A 17,018-nucleotide genomic window follows, 5' to 3' on the forward strand; every position below is an offset into this window, starting at 1 on the left:
GAAAACAGTGTTTCGGGTCTAATAAACATCTAAAACTACCACAATACTATTTATTATTGTATGTTAGTATATTAATAGTATTTCCTTTGGTCATTTATGTTTTAGGGGCACACTTTTAAAATATATACTTATGATTATTATCATCATTAATATTCATTATTATGAAAGTAAAGTGAACACAGATTCAACAAACGTTTAAAAACTTGTATTAAAAAAGACAGGATTTTGTAAATAATAGCAACTTGTGTGCCATGTTTAGAAACATATGACACTAGAAACCACACACACACATGCATATACACAAACACACACACACAACTTAACTTATCCCAAATGCATTTATAATCGGGTGGTGCTCTATCAGTTTTTCATTTTATCATTAGAAACACTGGTTAGAGTCCATGCCAGGCAACATTTTAATTAAGCAGCCCTTCTATAAATAAGCAAAGCAGCTCATAATATGAATGTCTTTCACTGCACATTTCAAAACAAATTGTGTGTTCAACCAAGAAAGCCACACAGAAACACAGACAGTGAGTGGCTGAGGACTTAGAGGGGGAATAAAGAGAGCTAACACTGACATTGGATGTAATGAGTACAAAGTAGTTAAGTTGTGAAGGCACAACGCCCCATTGATCGGGATCAGTCTATCACTGCACTCTCTGCTGCAAGGAGCTGGAATGAAGGGCAGGCTTTAATCCAGAAGAAATTTTGGGTAACAATTAACTCCCACGTCCAATTGATCAAAATGCAACTACAGCAGGACATACACACACATAAACATACACCAATTGATCAAAATGCAACTACAGCAGGACATGCACACACATAAACATAAAAACTGAAAATGTGGCATCCTACACACACATGCAGTCACTGCAATCAGTTGGGATTAGGGCTTCATCTCTCACCTCAAGATATAAAGCACTAACTGATACAAGGAAGACAGACAGAGAGAGAGAAGAGTGGTAATGGTGGAGGGAAAGTAGGGATGATACAAGCCATGTAGCAGGAATAGAGTGAGCGAAGAGGATCTGATGACAAGGAGCTTTTGGAATCTGAGTAAGTGAGGAGCAGAGGTGCTGATGGTAGCACCAATGAATCACTCAGAGAGAAAAAGAAACACAAAAACACTGAGGAAGCAAGGGACAGAAATAGAGCATTAAAGCTGAGTGTGGCACCACTGTCTGTGACTGACACCGGAGTCAATGTGGCCTAGCCAAGCCAACAGATAGATGGACTTCAAATGGAGAATTTTAGTTTTTTTTTCCTGTTTCCCTCCAGTTAGGCAAGAGCTTCAGAAAAAAAACAACGACCAAGCATTTCACTGTAGTAGTGTCTGTGTTGTGACAGTTACAAACCCATAACATCATATTTGCAATGACCAAAATATTTGAAATATATAAGTGATAAGCTAATATTTATCCCAGCATAAATCTACTGAAAACAAATGTCTCTTTCAGGCAATTACCGGTAATCTTCCTTCAGCATGTAGGTGCAATAGGCAACATGTCAAAATATCAATTTACAGTTCCCTTTAAGAAATAATGTCCTTGAGATATTCATTCATTTTTTTTAATATTGCAGGGACATATTTTGCACCCACTGTCTCAGAAATCAGGGCATTTACCAAATTATGAGGGGCACTTGAAAAAAAAGTAATTAGTCCATAAAGTTGCTGTACCATACTATTGCTGTTATCAGTGCCTTTCTATGTAACATGCGCTGTTTGCGTATGTTAGAGATCGGAATGTAAATTAAATGAATATAAAAATAAAATGCTGGCTTAATGTAGATTTAAGATATTGGCCTAAAGTGGTAAATATAATTTATTTCCAACATTTTAGGGCAATTTTTGCCCCTCAATCATGTTTTATAGGATCATTCTGGGATTTCTTGGGGCATTTTTGCCCCCTTAATTTCTGACCCTAATTTTAGATAGCGCCGGACTCTGAACATAAAGCGTGGTCAAGGCTGAGCATGTATAAATTCTGTCATTAATTACAATTTTGTTATTATATAATTGACACAGAGCTGTCAAACAATTGGCCCCCAAAATGACGAGTGTGGCAGTTTTTAGAACAAGATGAGATAATTAAAACAAGAGTCAAAAGGAGGAGAGATAATAAGAAGACGGGTGGTGAAACAGAGGAGTGATGGGTAAAATGATCAAATCTGAAATTGCCAAGTTGATGCATGTGTCCGTATATGGATATTTTGTTCTCCCCAAGCGGCTTTAAGAAAAACATTGTTCTCATAAAAGTAAACAGGGATATTACATTTCAGGTGAAGGATAGGCGTCGTACTTGATGTTACATACTGTAGGTGATCAATTAAAAACAGTTGTTCCTTTTCATTGAAGTTTCAGCTGGCTCTGTGAACGTTTACACAGTATACAAGGGCCATTGTCAAAATGAATCTTGAAACTTTATTAATTCACAATATTTTCTCTCTGATCAAACCGGGATAATCTTATACCAGACAACACAATGTCACCCTTAACATCTTTTAATCCAGCGCCAGCATCATATAGGGCCAAATAGACCAAATGTAATATATTTTATAATTGAATTACGTTAAGTAGAACCTGATAGTATAACTATACATGGCTTACTGTGCAAATTTTAAATATCATCCTAAAATCAAATATGCAACATAAACTAAATATCAGAAGCCACAGAACTGATAAGACCAACACAAACATTAAGGTGACAGTTTTAGTGACCAGCCCTTGCTGCTGCAGATTTTTTATCATCCCTTACAAAGCCTCTTTACTACCTCACTGCTCATCAGCATTTTAGATGCCCTGACAGATGTCTCCCTTGGGCCAACACATACCCACAAAAATGCCTCATTCTATAGAACATTTAGAAGGTATGTGTTCATGAGTGTGTGTGCGCCTTACCTTCGATGTACTGCTTCTTGGTGATTTGAAGTGGCTGTCTTGGGAGGGCTTGGAAGTTCTAGGGAGAGAACACATTGTGTAAGCCTGCTGGAGTGTGTAGTTACTGTAACAGTGTCTCATTAGTCATTACTATGGAAGTGGGTCTTCACATTGTCAACATAGTGTTTTGTACAGATGAATTATTCCCTACTGTGTGAAACCTAAATAAACTAATTTAGCTTTACATAAGTGAGAAAGGTCAGCTGTATATATAGGCGGCCACTCCCAGCATGCTCCTTTGAGGCAGTAATGAAGGGATGGAATATGAGATGGAGGTGTGGAGGTGATATTCACTTGTATGTATGTCTGTGTATTATAATAAGATGACATCATCCCTCTTCAAATGAGGCTGGTGGGAGTGCCTCCAACCACATACTTTATTGTAAAACTGACTATTACCTTTTCTGTACAATTCTTTTAACTTCTGTACAGTATATTAAAAGCACATAGGTCATATCTAATTATTCATATGTATCAATCAAGACAGTCTGAAAGGACACACATCTTTAGAGGTTTCTTGACTTAAGAAAATTGTTGGCTCTAAATGTTTTAACACCGCATATTTCTATATTGCATCGTTATTTCTTGTATTGTTCAAAGAATAGTTTTAAGGTAATGTTAAGCATTAAACTACATGGATTATATACATTTTAACAAGTTGTTACTTCCCATTTGTTCAAACCTTTGTGCTCAAGTGACTGCCCAGCTGTTTCTACGTACAATCATCCTTGATTGTATCAAGAAGCAACTCTTGAAATTCCCCAATATCCTGTTTATGACCAGCAGAAACCCTGTATAGCATTTATATGGCATTGGCTGCTTTGGTTAGCTGACATTAAGAAATAACAGAAAGTTATCCTGGGATTTTAGCCTACACAACAGATCTTTCAAGTTTTCAGACATACTGTGCATCTTCAAACAGGAACAAACTGATGCTCACTGGGCTCCTGGCCCACTGTGCATCGACCCACTGAGTAATCCAAGACGTTGCTGATATAGACACACATACATAAAAAATTACACGTATGCAATTTTTTTCTGCCTCAAGGAGGAAAAACAGTAAAGGTTATAAGGCACATCGGCCCAAGTACACAGTGTAAGGGAGAGAAAAAAAGTACGTACAGACTCAGCAATTCCATTTTAATCCCTGTTAATCCCACTGCATCCACTATTTCAAATACACACACAAACAACTCAAGGTGTGTTATTATGTGTGTATAAGGAGGTTTGGTAAAGGTTATTTACCAAGGACTTACAGGACGCATTAATTAGTGTGTGCACATGAAAACAAACAAACATACAGAAAACATTGACAAACATGATGAAGGGGACTGGCAAAGACAGGGACATAAAAATGAACACACAAAAACATAACAGTGTTTCCCATTATGGTCAGAATCCAAACGTGTCCATGGGTGATTGGTTTGACTACCATGAGTGTGCATGCTTGTGTGTGACGGTGAGAGAGAAAACAGCTCTCTGCTTTCAACACCCATTCATTATTCACACAAGAGAGAGAGAGAGAGAGAGAGAGAGAGGGTGTAAAAAGACAGGACTGCAGTGGCAGGGTGTGGCCATCCGGGACCAGGCGCGCGCACACACACACACACACACACACACACCAACACACACTAACCCAATGCTACAACTACTGTACATGAGGTATATAACTGCAGTGTGTATATCTGGGCAGAGTTTATGAGGAAAAAGTGAAAGTTATTACAACTGTATGTGTTTTTGCTGTGTTGCCCTTTGATGTGACCGGCGATTCTGTGTGGAAGATGCAAATGCTTTGCTTTCCCTTCATGGACAGTGTTGCAATGATGACAGCATAAATCAGTACACACACGCACGCACGCACATGCACACACACAAACACAAACACGCACACACACACACAAAAACTAGATACACATTTTTTTCAAGGTACACTCAGACCTTTTTCTTCAGCTTATACACACAAAGCTTGCAACAGGAATACCTCTTACAAACACAAAAATAGACACACGTCACATTACAGGAAAGAAACACAAAAAACATTCAAACGTAAGGACCAGCTCTGACTACATGGTCCAAGTTGTATCATACTGATCATAATGACCTTCTCTCCAAAATATTGATTTGTTGAGAGGACATATCAACACAAAAAGCTTTAGAAGAACCACAGATAACGTACACACATTTAGGATCCAACCATCTAAATATTGTCAATAGCTTTTGTTAAATATTGTTATGTAAAAGAGAGTGCTGCCCTGGGTTTTGATATGCAATCAAAACCTCCAGATGCTTTTAAAGAGAAATTAGATGTGAGCATGTCAAAGGAAAGATGAAAATAAGGGAAAAGGCAAAGACAATTAATAAGAAATGAAAGGCAGGGATAAGAAAGAGAAGGAGATTAAGATATAAATGAGAAAAATGAGGAGCAGGAAGAAAATTGAAAGAAATGTAGACTCCAGTACATGAGTGATTGCAGCGTGAGAGAAAATGAATGACAAATTATAAAAAATGAAATAGTCTGGGTCAGCTTGCTCTGTTGCACTGCTGACTGTACAGTTCACAGCCACACACTGATAAATTGTTGCCTAATAATTTTTTGCCACATTTCCACTGCATGGTACTGCACAACTCTACTCCACCTGGACACTTTTTGGTTTTCCATTTGCAAAAGTTGTGGATAGTATGCAGTACTTTTTTTGGAGCCAACTCTGTAAAGGTTCAAAGCAAACTGAGCCAAATAGGCGGAGTCAAAACACTGCAAACAACTGATTGGTCAGAGAGAACCGTCACTAGCGTGACACGGGACATCCTGCACAAACCCGCCATTTTTATAGTGGTGGGAATCTGTGGGCACCTCACAATTGGATTCTGATTCAGAGGACAACAATTCGATTCTAAAACGATTATTGATGCAACAATTATTCAATGTACATTTCCATGTGTGATTTAAAAAATATTACATATAAATCAGAGTTTGATAAATTTTGACATATGCAGTATTTGTCACACACAAGTTTTAATGAAATGTTTTGTCCACGGAGGTTTTTATTTTGTAGTCATTCCATGCTTAAGCCTTAAAGATGCTTGTGAAAGGCACCTTCTCTCGCAGTAATCTTCCATGCCAGAGGCTCAGTCATGTTTAAAGGTGGATAATTGGATTCTTAGAACATGAAACATGAGGTGGGCAGAAATAATGTGATAAAGTAGATCAACAGCCTATTTGTGTTTTGCCTATTTATTTTATGTATGTCATGTCATGTTTCCTTTTGGCCATTTTTGTATGTTTTTTTTCTGCACTCTTGCCTAAACTCTAACTTGTTGTCCATTATCCCATCCTTTTTCAGTCACTCTATTTTCTGATTTGTGCATGTCTGGAGTAATTTTAAATAAAAATCCATACATTTAAAAAAACACACACACACACACACATTTTGATAATCAATTATAAACTTCAAAATCAAGCATTGAATCGTTCTAGAGAGAATCATAATGATTCACTCTGTTTTCTGATTTGTACGTGTCTGGAGTCAGTAACTTTTAACTTTAAAAAAATACACATTTAAAAACATATTCATATATACACACACACACACACACAGTATATATATATATATATATATACATACACATGTATATTTTAATAATCAATTATTAACTTATCAGAATCAAGCATCGAATCATTCAAGAGAGAATCACAAAGCATCTAAGAATCAATTATTTTCCCCACCCCTGCATATTTAGATAACCAAGGTAACGGCAATAGTGCCCGCAATTAGTTTATTCACCTGGGCCAAGATTTTGAAAAATTACAGCCAACAAAACTACGACGTACAATTGACAAGTGCATACATCTTTGTTGAAGATGATGTCACAGTCGTTTCATGTGGCTGCGCTAAGGCCATCAGCTGAAAATCACGACTACACTGAGGGGGTACTATTTGCAGTGGAAAAAAACAATCTGTCCAACACATGCAACTTAAAATGCAATATATGGTGATAATAACTTAGACCACACACACCTACACTGTATGTGGTCTAAGACGTTTTCACCCTTACTGTGACCTGAGGAATGGAGAATTAGTTCATGTCTTGCATTTAATTATTTTTTCTAAATGTATAAAACTCAAACTGGCTCTTATAAGAGGTCAAGACACAGGCAGCAAGAAAGCGCTTACACAGAGTTTACGGTATATTAATATGCACACACACAAACAGATACACATGAGCACTGGCACAGGACGGGCTCCATTAAATGGCAGCCAATGTTGTTGTTTATCCCCTAATTACATCAACGTGTTTTAATTACAGAGCTGACACAAATGCTGGTGTATTATCCTCTGTTGCACACACACACACAACATAAATATTCCTACGCTGTCACACACACACACACACACACACACACACACACACACACACACACACACACACACACACACACACACACACACACACACACACACACACACACACACACACACACACACACACACACGCTACTTGAAAATATGCCTGAGCAACACACATGGTTGTGTTTTCCTCTCCTGGGCTCATTGACTTTTAATGGCCTACTTAATCATGCAGTTGCGCTTGTTTTTTGTGTTGTCTTTCCCCAGCATCGTTCCTTATTCTACATAACAAGCTGGCGTTTGTTCTTTTTAATGCCCCCCTTATTGCCTAATATGGATTCACAATGGCCTGAAAATGAACGTGCAGCGGGTCTGGACAGAAGACACAAGAGCCTGACAATGAGACATGTTGCTAAACTGCCTGTTAGCATGATAAACCCAGGGACTTAATGTTTATAGATAAGCTTGGTTAAAATATTAATGAAGGCTTGGTAAATGCTACTTCATTTGCAGATAACTAAACAAGTACTTAAAGCAAATATATTTAACAGGGGGTTTGTGACCCCTAGGGGGTCCCCCGAGTTAGTGCAGGGGGGCCGACAAATAATGTTAAAACACATTATTTTGATAGTTTAATTATTCAAAAATTTAAATATGTCTGAAAATATACAATAATATGAATCCAGCAACTATAAATTGGCCTATTTGTGGAAAAAATACATTTAATTTACAAATTGAGCCTATATGTTTAGCATTAAAACCTAATGCATATACAATATATTATCCATTCATTTTCATCCATCTTGCCCAGATTAACATGCAACTGAATCTGACTCTGTCTCTGTCTCTCTTTAAGCTAAGAGGGGCCTGGCCTAAAAATGTTGGAGACCCCCTGACTTAAAGTATTTATTGTGAAAGGTTAGGATTATGCATGTGTTATAATGAATGGCTGCTGCTGGTCCAACAGTTTTTGCATTTAATTATTCAATCACTATGCTTCCTGTTGGGTATAATACCAGCTCTCCATCTCTGTTTACCTTTTAGCAGCAGGGTGACATAATGTTCAGGCCATACTGAGCTCCAATAAATTCCCTCTCACAAACAAATTGCACCTAAAGGTAATCTCAGGTGATGATTGTCTATGACTGAGTTAATGGTCTATGCATGTCTACATACAGAACCATGTATTAGTTGCTAGTACTGTCCTGACCTAGCATTATAAGTCTGCTTGCAAATTCTTTTTTCCCGCACTGCTACATCAGTGTATCTGGCTCTAATTACACACACATTGCGAGCGCAAATTGAATGATAGACACACTGCAAATTTCCCTGTGCTGTCATAAACATAAATCTCGTCAACAGAGACAGGGCGAGAGCCTCAGAGGAGTACTGCCATGTTAAACAGATGGGGACGAATGAATCACTGTGCTGGTGTGGGGTAATATAATCACACTGCACCAATTTATTGACTCAACATGAAACACATGCATGTCTGCATGCCCACATTTAACACTGGGTAATTATCTCCATTCACACTGCAACAACAACCAAACAAACCCGCCAAAGTCCATCTGCTCAGCATGAAGAGAGAGAGATCAGCAAATGGCTGCAAAACCCACAGCCAGGCTATCCATTAGTTGGGAGTAGGGAGACTAACTAGAAGGCACTAAAACCCAGAGTGGAAGCAGCTCCCTGCCATCAGTTGCTGTCCCTCTGAACTCGAAGATTGCTCCTGATAGCCGTTTTGAAAAAAGATCAGTTTATCAAACAGTGGCCCTGACTGATTGATATGGTTGATATACAGTATAGTACTGGAGCAGATATGGGACTCTAGGAGCAGTACCCATGGCAATTTAATGTAGCCAGTAAGAATATGTGATTTTACCAAAATGTCAGCATCATTTTGGATTTAAGTTACTGTCAAAATTAATGAATTAGTTAGGAAAAAGATACTTCTCCCTATGATTAATGATGTGCTCCAGTCAAATTGTTTTCAGGAATATTATATTCTTGCACTTAACTATTTACATTCCACAGCGGCTGTATTTGCGCAATAGCCAACATTTCTCCCTTTTCTATCTCCAACGTTGGTAAATAAAATAGGATAAGTTTATGCCTGTCTGTGTGTATGCACCAGAGTGTGTTCAACACTGTCAGGTAGTCAGCAGAGAACATGGCACACACTTCAATAAAGTGCTTAGATGAGCCTTGGTAACACTTTCTGTAACTGCAAAACATCTAATGACTAAATACAGAGTTTAACAAGCCCTAAAGGTAACAGACACAGCTGCACAATCATAATACAAAACACACACAGCTTTACATCAATAATGCAGTGTTCTTACATATTGAAATGTCAAATATTTTTCCTACACAACATTAGAAAAACATGATCTGTCTAGAGTACACATTGTACCATTATGAATGTGACCTAGGCAATAGGTAAATCATGTTAAGAGTGGTAAATGTGCACAATCTAAAGGTAAAATCCCTCAGTTGCATTTAAGAGATTTTGAGTCTAGAAGGTACACAAAAACAGTGCAGTATGGAGAGAAATGGAGAAAAAGAAGATTAAAAGAAGTCACCATTTAGAGTCAAACACACTGCACAATGGTTTGACATAAACACAAAACTGACAGAACAGTCTGTATGTTGTTTTTTGCAGGAGTGAGTGACTTTTATGCATTTGTGGGTGGCATGAATGCATACAAATCTTGGAACACCATAAAAGACTCAGGCGCAAGCTCAACAGTGCATGGAGAAAGAGAGAGCAGGCAATATAGGGCTGCATCAAGGACCCGGCAATATGAATATTGTTTCAGCTTTCAATCAATCAACATTTATTTATAAAGCACTTTACAGTGACTAGCAGGTATCTAAAGTGCTTCACATCAGAAACCAAGAATGAAACACATATCATACAATCAAAATAAAGAAACATAGAAAACAGTAAAATCCGAAAAGGTTATATAGAAATAAGAAAGGGAAATTGTCACACCACTACTACGTATTAAAAGCCATTCTAAACAGATGGTTTTGAGTTTAGAGCTATAAAGAGCTGTAATCATCCAAATATCAGGGGGTAACTTGTTCCAGAGTCTCAGGGCAGCAACCGCAAAAGCCTGATCTCCCCACCGTTTATACCTGGACCTTGGGACTTCTAAAACCAGTTGATTTGAGGACCGCAAGAACCAGTTGTGCTCACGCAGGGTTAAAATCTTGGACAAATACTCAGGGGCCTTTAAGGCCTTGAAAACAAACAAACAAATCTTTAAATTGATTCTAAAACGCACAGGGAGCCAGGGAGGTGTAGCTTTGGTGCTACAAACAGTCAGGAAGAAGGCATAGAAGAGAAATGAACCAAGAGGAAGTTAAATCTTATCTGTCCTCTTGGATTTTACTGTTACACTATTAAGGATATTAATGAGAGGAAAAGAGAAAAAAAAATGGGCAGGAATAAAGCGTCTTGTAGAGAAGGGGAGGAAAAATAGACTTGAGAGGAAGCTGATATTTTTGTTTCTAGCAGGTAAAAACAGATGAGGCATAGCTCCACTTCCCTCCACAGAGAGACTCACTTCTTGCAGCGCTTTAAAGTCAGCACAGGTTTATCGCTGCCATGATTTATCCAGGCAACCCTTTGTTACTGCAGTGTGGCTTCATCTCAATTGAACCCACAACAGATGAAAGCTAAACCCCTCTGCAGCACTCCTCATTTGAATATGTCTGTGTATACTGTATGTGTGTGCGCAGAGTGGTGAGCAACAGAACAGCTGTCTATTTTTCCTTAATGCAGAACTGTAAATTGCAACTTCCCCCCTTTCAAAGCAGTGGGAACTGACATGTTATAAACATGGAATAATAATAAGAAAAACGTCTAGAGGGAATTGACTATTCTCCCTGCTGGCTCTTTGTGGTCTTCTCAATCTAATCAATGAAGCAGCAGAGTTTGTCTCCATGCTATGTCACAAAGTAAACTGAACATTTAAATAAATATACGTATATCCCACATCTGCCTCTGTGGGTGACTTTATTCATTATTTCTAGGCTTTTTTTTTACTCTCTTTTACTATTCTATACGTAGGATTGCTGTCAAAGTGGTTGGATACCAAAAACACAACACCATTTTTAAAGCAATAACAAATAAAACAATAAGCATGGAGCTGAATCAGCTAATATTCCTGATGCAGTTTTGTGTTCATTAACACTTTCATTTGGAATAAGTTAGAGCACAACATACGCATAAAATGCACCAAATACAGAACCAGATACAAGCATCAAGACGCTTAACAGGAAGCTCAACCAAATCCCAGAACTGTGATAGATAAGAGCTGTGTTGAATTGCAGCTGACCAACAGTCACATAAATCACTCTGTGACGAGTACGATCTATTCAATGTGTAGCTCTCACACAGCTGCAAATTGTTTGGTGAGATTAGAAAAGTTCAATGTCTCCACGGTTACATATGCGTGTGTTAGAGCAGTGCTCTGTGACAGAGAGAACCACTGGACTCTGACGGCTAGGTAATGTTGAAATGAGCTATCGACCACACAATGTTGAGAAGAGAGAGAGAGAAAGGTCTGTTTTTTGATATATGTATTCTTCTGCATGTTGTCTGCATTTCATAGATTACTGCATTTACTTCTGCCAATTGTTTTTACTTTTGGTGATAATTTCATGAATTAATTTCATGTTTTAGTTATTCTTTATGAAAACAAATTCTCAATTTGAATGTAAAATAGATCAATCCCACAATGACTTTGCCATCAAAAAGCTGCAAAATTGGTTAAAATTGATTGTTGTGTGTTTTCTGATGGTCTAAATGTTGTTTTAAAAGCTTTCAGAAACACTGTAATTTAGAAATACGTAATATTGACAACAAAAACTATGCACTGCTGTAGTTAAAATACTGAAGGCCCCTCATCCACTTTTTCTTCCACAGGCATTCACAGGTTTCTCCTCCTCTGGACAGCCGAAAGAAATCTTTTGTATGTACGTTTGGTAATAATGGTGGTTTTAGCGTCATCAAACAATATCTTTCAAAAGAGAGATATGGAGAGAGAAAGCAGTCAGGTCATACTTACTGGATGCTTGGCTGAGATCCTCCCTGTCACCGAACTTGTCTGGTACCATGTAGAGGAAACGTAGTTCTGACGTGTTGTTGGGAGAGACAGAGATGCAAAGAGAGTCAGATATGAATAAACAGAGGGAAATGGAATAAAACTCACTTTCAATAAAACAATCAACTTTCAGAGTCAATGATACACACGTTTCAATGAGTCAGATATCAATAATGTTTCTATATAGCCGATTCCTATCCAACTCAGCTTGAAAATAACAGCTGTGATGCTCATTGCCACCTTCCCTCCAATTCTGCCTTTAAACCAATGATGCCCAATTTGAACAGGCTTTTATTTTTTGTTTGTTGTTTGTAGGCTGTAGTTTAGTTACAAAATAAGCAGGAAATGCAGCAATATTGTGCTCAGGTCCGCTGTTTAGTGATGTAACCCCAACATAAATGACATATCAGTATGTTGCCTGTTGCTAGAAGAACAGCTAGGAGATATGATGATATGAAAATAGATTAATTTAGCATGGTAGACCTTAATTATTGTTTTTTTTTAAGGAAATTAACAGAGCAAGCCTTTACCTGCTTGGCCATGATATTTACTTAGTTTGCAGATTTAGTTTTCCATACTGAGAAAACAGCATACTGTATTCCTATAGTTTGGATTTAATATGATATAAAACCACTAATACGCATTCACCTAAATACCACCACATGCTTCATATCCGGGCCATGACTAAAACAAATCACATTTGTTTTTGTCAACAGCACCCTTCTCTAGCTGGGATTGTTGCCCGTTCTGTCCAAAAGACCACCAAATGAATCACCACCATCAGAAGCCGAAATGGCTTTAGACACAGCAAGACAGACTCATTTGCAGAGTTGAGTAAGCACATATTGACAAACACAAGCTGCTACTCCCATACAGAACCCCATGGGGAGGGGTAGTCAGACACAGATCTTCATCTTTTCTTCACCAATTCAGTAAAGCAGTGGCAGTAAACAAGACCAACAGCTTGAAGGGACAAGGAAGTTGTTTCACTATTAGTGACTACAGCAGGAGGATCCGGGCCGTGAGTGCTCTCTGCTGTAGGTGTAGTACTATCACACCATTTGAGGTTGCAGTATGTTCCTATGCTGTAGCTGTGCCAAATAAATAGGAAAAGCTAACAGCATTACACTGTGGTTTTCAATTGTAGCACTAAGTACAGCAGAATAATGATTGCAACATTTACACCAGCAGGACCTTTGAAGGTGAAGAAGAACAACCTAAGTTTGTAGAGTAGCATATGAGCACTATTCTAGTGCACTAAGGCCGAGCCTGCAGCATTCTCTCAACTCTTGTTTTTACTTTTCTGTTTAGTTGTTTTAGCCTCAAGGAGAGAAGCCTAGAGAAATCCATATTTCAGAGTGATCAAGAAAGGGGGTTACACACTTGTGAAAAATCTTGTTTGTAAGACATTCTACTTGGTGAGTGTGTTTACCATTATTAGGTTTACATACATTACAATTTTTCTTTGTACAGCCTTATAAAGAAAAAACCCGCTGTAGTCTCACCTTGCTCATCATGCATGAGAGAATCCCATCAACAAAAGTGGATTTGATTTTGTGAACCTGGGGGTTACAATGAAGACAGTTCTTAATAGAAAACCAACAGTTATACTTGAGATGTTCTACTATTTCCTACTTCATAGTCCATTACTTTATGTAAGGCTGAATGTAAGGCAGAGCTAAACATAATTTCTCCTAAATGGATTGTTTATAACATCCACTATCTAATTCCAATCTTAACATTTGATTTTGGTGGCAAAATACTCTTCTGTTTCAGACTTTATTAAGAAAATCAAACACTTTGCTAAAAAGATTTTTGGACAATTATGGCATATGAATAACAAAGCAGCAAAGAGCATGACTGACCTGTCTGTACTCTAGAATGATCTTTGGCAGAGGGTGCAGGTCCTGAAGCTGCAACAACTGCAATAAAAAGACAGAGGAGAGAAACCTGGCGTGCCGGTCTGACGTGTGTGTGTGTGTGTGTGTGTGCCTCTGGATTCATCAGTATGAACATGTCAGTGTTCATAATCAAACGTCAAAAAAGATTGAGCTCTTTTTTTCTTAGATTAAAACAGTTAAGTCAACATATACGTGTGTGCCGTACTGCAGCTTCGGATGTCGACTGCTGTTGTTTGTTGATAGTCTTGGGAAGTTTCTTATTCTCACAACGCTTATGGAGGCACAGCTTCTCAAACAGAACCTACAAACATTGTAAATCCACAATATCCACGAATCCATTACATAGAAACATACACGTATAACACCGACAAATACACAAATGGTGTGAATAATGCAGTACATGCATTCACACACACGCACAACATACAAAGATGGAAAGGTTATAGATATTATAAGCAAAAACATACAAAAACATGCATACAACAACACACAGATGTACACGTTAAGGTACACACTGTTCGTAGTTGAGTGTTGCTGGTGACCATGAATATTTGTCCAGCTGCTCGGTGGGCCTCCTGCTCCAACTGCTTCATTTTGGCCTGACAAAAAGAGAGACAGCGAGGTATAGAGACGAAACAAGAGGATTTTTAAGGTTTGTTTAAGCCAAGGAACCAGTACTTACTTACTTACTATTTAAAGGTCAGACAATACACATTGTTTAGTTACTTAACCAATATTACTCAGAGGCGCTTACAACAAATACCATTTGCACTATTAGTACTAACTGACAATGTGTTGTATTGCAACATTAGTGGACCAAAAGGACCATCAAGGGATTTATTTACAAATTGCTAAGATACATGATCATTTCTGACATGTTACAGAGGAGTTCAATTAAAAAATAAAGATGAATAATTGCCCTGTTTTACATCTCAATTTATTAAGAGTTGTTGGTAAGTGAACCCAAACATAGAACACAGACCAGGAATCAGATTAAGTGTAACAGGTTTATTGCAGGAGTGACTGAAGTTATTTGTGGCAAGAACTAGTGATAGACTGATTTTGATCTGTGTTTTTGTTTATTATTCTTAAAGAAATGGCAGACTCAAAAACAAATCCAGTGTGTGTGTGTGTGTTTTTATGATGTAAATTGAGGGACCAAAAGCAGTATAGGCGTCAAATATTGTCAAAATTGGCAGCCCGTATCGGTCATCGGCTAAGACTGATGAAAAAAACGTGTAACGGCATTGGCACTAAAAAAAATCGATATCGGTCTATCCCTAGTGAGAACTGTTAATATGTATAAGATAGAACTTGTCTAGTTTGTCCTAGCATTAGCTAAAACTGTCACACACACTCACAGACATAATGTACAAGAACATACAGATCCAAACAACTACAGAAACACACGCACACACACACACACACACACACACACACAATCTGCCATTCACATTCTAAGTCCTTAACACACACTGAGAGCCAGGCAAGGTTTATTTAATGACTGCTGTGATAATCCAGTCAAATACAGAATTAACTTTGTCTCTCAGGATGGGCAACACAGACAGTATGACAAACTCAGTGAGAGAGAGGAAGTGAAGGGATGAAAAGAAAGCATGATCAAAAGAAACGGAGAGAGAAAACAGAGGCTGTTATGAAGGATAAAAGGCAAGAAAGATAGGAACTAAAAATGCCCATGTGGAAAAAAGGGAGGAAAAAAAAAAGACTGATAGAGGAGAGTGAAAGGTAGAGGCCCTTGACAAAAAAATATACAGAAGAAAAAGGAAGGCAGAGAAGCTAAATGTGACTGACAGAAGTTAAATAATTCCTGCTCATTCAAAATACAGCCTAAACATGAACATTTTAGTTTTTTACTACTTGGGTGACACTCATACACCAGCAGCTCATTACAAGTCTGACTGAAAAACACAACACTGCTTAACAAGTTGACAGGCAAACAAGAAAATGAGGGAGAGAGAGAAACAGGGGCAGTGTAGAAAAACAAAAGGGAGGGGAGAGGGTGACGAAATGAGACCACAGTCAGAAAGAAGAAAATGAAAGGGTTCAAAGAAGTTAAAATGTGATGCAAATACTTAAACCGTAGGTAGGTGGGATAAGAATAAGAAGAAAAATTTGAGAAGATGAGAAAACTATAGCGGGAATAGGTGAAGACTAGACAACAGCAGGGAGTTCGGTTGCTGGACTTTGATAGAAAATGACATTTGAAACAAGCAAAAGTCAGTCAGGGGAGTGAGACTGTTACAGAAAGAACTAGACAAGATGATGGGTAGAGGCGGGAGAAGCAACAATGGCAGAAAGGGCAATGAAGGAGAGGAGGGTGGGGAGACAGATATAAAGAGAGAAAGTGAAGGGGCTGGCAGACATGTACCAAAATATGTACTTCTCTCTCTGTTTTACCCCAGAGCAGGCTCTAGACTGCCTTATTTATATTGGATGCTAGCCCCTTAGTGTTGCACCCACCCACAGGGTGGCAGGAATCTAATATTGTAGGGTAATATTTAGGAATAATCATCACATCAAAAATGTGGACATTTCAGTTTAATCACAACATGATAGTTGTTTACAGAAGGTCGATCTGATCTGAATATTGATGTGTGAAAAACACAGACAGAATGTTAAATGAGTGTCTATTAAGTGACATTTGTCAAAGTGAATTTTATCAATGCTAACTGAAAAGACAAAAGAGCAT

The 17,018-nt window shown here is 38.1% G+C and overlaps 1 protein-coding gene across 2 annotated transcripts in view; it reads right to left on the reverse strand.

Annotated features, from left to right (window-relative positions):
• poln (polymerase (DNA directed) nu) overlaps positions 1-17,018 on the reverse strand; it is a 53,365-nt gene that overhangs the window by 20,799 nt on the left and 15,548 nt on the right. For both annotated transcript variants that reach the window (XM_034901183.1, XM_034901182.1), the window contains exons 14-19: positions 14,824-14,907; positions 14,514-14,609; positions 14,273-14,329; positions 13,913-13,969; positions 12,372-12,437; positions 2,906-2,963 (exon numbers count right to left, since the gene is read on the reverse strand). In XM_034901183.1, the coding sequence (XP_034757074.1) occupies positions 2,906-2,963; positions 12,372-12,437; positions 13,913-13,969; positions 14,273-14,329; positions 14,514-14,609; positions 14,824-14,907 (418 nt within the window). The remainder of the gene's footprint in view (positions 1-2,905; positions 2,964-12,371; positions 12,438-13,912; positions 13,970-14,272; positions 14,330-14,513; positions 14,610-14,823; positions 14,908-17,018) is intronic.

The sequence above is a fragment of the Etheostoma cragini genome, chromosome 19, assembly GCF_013103735.1.
Source record: "Etheostoma cragini isolate CJK2018 chromosome 19, CSU_Ecrag_1.0, whole genome shotgun sequence".
NCBI classification, from domain to species: Eukaryota; Metazoa; Chordata; class Actinopteri; order Perciformes; family Percidae; genus Etheostoma; species Etheostoma cragini.